The following is a 4,831-nucleotide window of genomic DNA, read 5'->3' as shown; positions in this document are numbered from 1 at the left end:
ATCAAGCTCTGCTCTCAGGTCGGCATCAAGCTCTACTCTCAGATCGGCAAAAGCTGCTCGGCAATAATTCAGCAGTTCGGTCTCAGTATTCGACCGAACTAGGAGATAGTGGACTCATACAAGATTTCCACCTCCACTACACCGACGATCTATTTAGTGGTGTCAAGCAGTCATTAACTCATGCAGGATAGTGGACCCATGCAAGGTCGCCACGATCTCCACGACATCCACTACCTAATAAATGCTGCATGCCACGATCTTAGTTCACTGTATAAATAGAACCTAGGTCAGATAGATAAGGTCTTCGGCTTCTTCTTTTAAACTCTAAAAAAGCTCTCTAGAGAGAATATCATAAAGCAGGCCAGTGTTGTAAGCTGTAATTCGCAGATCAAGCAATACAAACCTGCCCCCATTTCTCCCCGTGGACGTAGATTTACCTCAGTAAATCGAACCACGTAAAACCTCTGTGTCGTAATTTATTTTTACGTGCATTAATTACCATCGAAAATTCGCCGCTTCATCATGTTCCTTCATTCATTTTTTTGCTTAGCTTATTCACTTGTTTTGTTTTTGCAGATGAATCTGAAAGAGGTGTGAAACCTTTCCTTTGCTTGTCTGTTCCTAACGGTTAGTCACCTCTTCCCCTACTTTTCTCGAAGACAGATTTAATGGAAAAATATCGTATGATTCTAGTTCTGTGATTGATTTATTTGATTCAAATATTCAATGGTAATTAGGCTAACAGCATCACAAATCACCTACTTTTTTAAATCTTTTCTTCCGCTTTATTCAATTTTTGTTAATCCCACAAAGCAAAGATGAAAGATGGATTCTTTATCATACTAATTTAGATATCTCTCAAATTGCAGAAACTCTTTGTTGTGATAGAAGTAGCAGAAGGTCGGATACATGTATAATGAAAGGGGATGTAAGAACTGACCCTGCCACCTCCTCCATCACTCTCTACCGTTCCAACCACACCGCCTATGGCGGCGGGCGGCAGGAGGCCATCCAACACGAAAAGATTAGGCCATACACAAGAAAATGGGAAAGCCATGTCATGCACACCATTGACGAACTAGACCTCCTTGTCAAGACAGGCTCAGGGGCCCACCACAGCTGTGACGTCGTCCACGACGTCCCGGCTGTGTTCTTCTCCACCGGAGGCTTCACGGGCAATCTCTACCACGAGTTCAACGACGGGATCACCCCCCTCTACATAACCTCCCAAGAGTTCAACAAGAAGGTTGTGTTTGTGATTCTTGAATATCACTACTGGTGGATCACAAAGTATGGTGACATATTGTCTCAGCTCTCCGATTACCCGCCTATAGATTTCAGCAACGACACCAGGGTCCACTGCTTCCCCGAGGCCATCGTGGGGCTGAGAATCCACAATGAGCTCAGCGTTGATCCTGCCTTGATGCCAGGCCAGAATAGGACCATATCCGACTTTCATGACCTCTTGGACCGCTCCTACCAGCCTCGTATCAGCAGCATCATTCAAGACGAGGAGCGTGAGGCAGGAACTGCGATACACGTGCATCGGTTAACCAGGCCTAAACTGGTCATAGTAGCCAGGAATGGCTCCAGAGCTATAACCAATCAAGATGCATTGGTGAGACTTGCAGAGGAGATTGGATTCTTTGTGGAAGTTCTCAAGCCTGAGAGGAGCACCGAGCTTGCTAAAATATACCGGGTTCTCAACTCAAGTGACGTTGTGGTTGGGGTCCACGGTGCTGCCATGACTCACTTCCTCTTCATGAAGCCTGGTTCAGTATTCATTCAAGTCATACCACTAGGCACAGACTGGGCTGCAGCTACTTACTATGGGGAGCCGGCTATGAAGCTTGGGTTGAACTACATTGGCTACAAGATTCTTGCTAAAGAGAGCTCATTGTATCAAGATTACAGCAAGGATGATCCTATTCTGATGGATCCAGACAGTGTGAACAAAAAGGGATGGGAATTCACCAAGAAAATCTATCTTGATTCCCAAAATGTGAGGTTGGATCTTGGGAGGTTTCAAAAGCGCTTGCTTCGCGCCTACTACTTCACCAGAGCTCGAAAAAATAGGCGTATGCGCCGACTATCTGTGTAAGTCCTATGTCTTTGACACATTCTTTTGTTTAGTTTAGTGTAGTCTTAGTTTTGTAAATCAGTACACAGAGTATTTGCGTTTTGTTCTGCATTGGGAAGGAACTTAGAGGTGAAAATTGTCAATATAATGTATGCTTTTCATAGTGTTACTAAGGGTAAAAATGTGTAACAGCTTTGAGGGGATCTTAAAATTTTAGACTAATTATATTTCATTCATGTCAGGGGTCAAAAGTGAAAATTGAAGCATATATTATGTCAGTACCAAAGATGAAATGATTTAAGATTGTCATGTCTAAATCACAAAAAAATTCATTTGTCCTTATTTGATTTTACTGTTTTGAAAGTGACTATCCAATGATTTAACTTCTATACAACTCCAAACTTGCTGGTTGAAACGAATAGTGTAAAGATTGAAAAATTTCACAATCCATTCAACCCGAGCTTATAAAACCATAACCGAATAGCTCAACGAATTTGAATCGATTGGCTGAATTAATATCCTTATATTTATGGTGCATAATAAATTCATAAATTGTGTATCGACTAATTAAAAGATAGGCTTGCAACTTCCAAGCTGTCGTACAACCCGATAAAAAGAATCAATTCTCAATTCCCATATACAAATTGTAATTTAGAAAGATTAAATTATTTGACTGAAGTTTGTTATTCTGCAGTAGCATGTTTTGTTATTTAAGGGATGTCCCACAAGAACATGATATGGATAAAATATTTGTGATCTACATTTTTTTTTTTTTTTTTTAACTCCTAAATAAGGAGGAAGGGTGAAATTGTTTGCGTCTACCAGGGGTCGAACACGCGACCACCTGGGAAAGGGACACGGATATCCAGCGCTGGTTGCCACTAGAGCAACTTGGCTTGGATATTATTTGTGATCTACATTAAACTCAACTAAATTTATATATTTTGACGAAATCCAAGCCTTATGGTTGAATTGCGGAACTATATCAAATTTGGGTTTTTAGATCTTGTTTTTTATGGATGAGATGAGCAAATTTATAAATTATTTTCGTCTTCATCACCAGCATATTTTACTTCAGCCGAGTGCAAATAAGTGATACTAACATATTAGGAGGATTTAACTTCATTCCATAATATATTACTTCATTTTAGTACATTTTTACTTCATTCCGATAGGATTATTACTTCATTCCAGTACATAAAGGCAGTTTCACCGCCGCGTACCATTCTTTCTCTCTACAATGTCTACCACTGCCGCTACAATGCGGACAACAAAATGGAAAGATAGCCTAATTGAATGGTGTAATAAGCTCATGGAATGATGTAATAAACTATTTGAATGAAGTATGTATAGAAGCATTTGAAGTTCTACTGGAATGAAGTAAAAACCTTGTCCAATGAAGTAATAATGTTTTTTAATGAAGTAATAAACCTACTGGAATAAATTGTATTTTTTAAAGTGAATAAAATAAAAACTCAGGTTAATGAATTCGAATGAAGCATGTGTTGAATCATTTCAAAACCTAATGGGAGTAAGTAAAAATAATTTACACAGCAGCCACGTCTCATAAAAAAATGAAGCATGTGTTGAAGCATGTATTAGATTTATTACGTATAGAAATGAAGTAATAAATCTAATACAATAAAGAAAAATAGGCTTATAATGAAAACTGAAATAATTTACATAGCAGCCACATCTCATAAAAAAACTAGATCTAATGGCCATAATATGGTCTGTAGTTCGGTTTTTAAAATTGATTCAACATTGATCAACTCTCTTTGGGCATATGCATAAAATTAATTTATACGATCAGGTCTGACGGAATGGAGATTGAGTACTAAACCAATTTTTGTATTTTGTCCAGTATATCAACTTCTGTATTTTGTTCAGCATATCAATTTCTTTTTATGCCATTAAGGTATTTTACTTCTTTTTTATTCAACTTGTTTTCTGCTATTAAAGTATTTTTGGCTTTCATTTTTCTTTTCAATTAGAAGATAAATTCCTACCATCGGCTCACCCTATTCAAAATTTGTTTTCTATTCAACTTTAATCACTCATTTTCTAATTAGTTATTTCTCATTACGCATCTTTCATCGGCTCACCCCTATTGTGAATGCTACAATTGCTTCCAACAACGCAAACATCAAAAAATACCCAATAATTATTAACACTACTAGTTTGAGGTACAACGTTAAAATCCTGACTTCTGACACATTTGATACATGTCACGACCATCTTCTTGAAAATCCAAAAGAGCATGAAAAAAATAATTTCTAATATTCCAGAAATAATAAAAAATAAATCAAATTATATTCTAGATCGATCACACTATAGAAACACATTTAACAGACAAAAATAGGTATAAATTGATCATATTAATGAATTCATATCCAGGAACGTAGTTCAATAGACAATAGCTACGAGCCGTTCATATTTCTTTTGAGTTTTTTGCTAAGAGCATCAGCAGTGGCGGACGTCAACGCGGAATTCCCACCGGCGTGCTGGAATTCCGTGGCGGACGTCCGCCATTGTGTGTGGCATACACGGATAAGGAATTCGCGGCGTTCCGCGGAATTCCGCGGGGAATTCCATGCGGACGTCCGCCATTGCGTTGACTCGCACGGACGTCCGCGCGGAATTCCCGTATATTGCATTAAATGGTTTTTTTTCGGTTTCTATATATACATCCCGTTGAACTTCATTTCATTCGCACCACTTGTATTAACGAGTATCTCTCTCTAAAACTAC

General features: G+C 38.4%; 1 protein-coding gene across 1 annotated transcript; it reads left to right on the top strand.

Moving 5' to 3' along the window:
* Nucleotides 1-901: 901 nt before the first annotated feature.
* Nucleotides 902-2,101, top strand: LOC121796632 (xylan glycosyltransferase MUCI21-like). The gene has a single exon (XM_042195441.1). It carries the CDS (start codon nt 917-919, stop codon nt 2,099-2,101), a length of 1,185 nt encoding a protein of 394 aa, XP_042051375.1. The 5' UTR covers nt 902-916.
* The last annotated feature ends 2,730 nt before the right edge of the window (nt 2,102-4,831 follow it).

This window comes from Salvia splendens, chromosome 3 (assembly GCF_004379255.2).
Source record: "Salvia splendens isolate huo1 chromosome 3, SspV2, whole genome shotgun sequence".
Taxonomy (NCBI): domain Eukaryota; kingdom Viridiplantae; phylum Streptophyta; class Magnoliopsida; order Lamiales; family Lamiaceae; genus Salvia; species Salvia splendens.
Note: the sequence above shows the minus strand (reverse complement) of the source record. Positions and strands in the feature narration are given on the sequence as shown.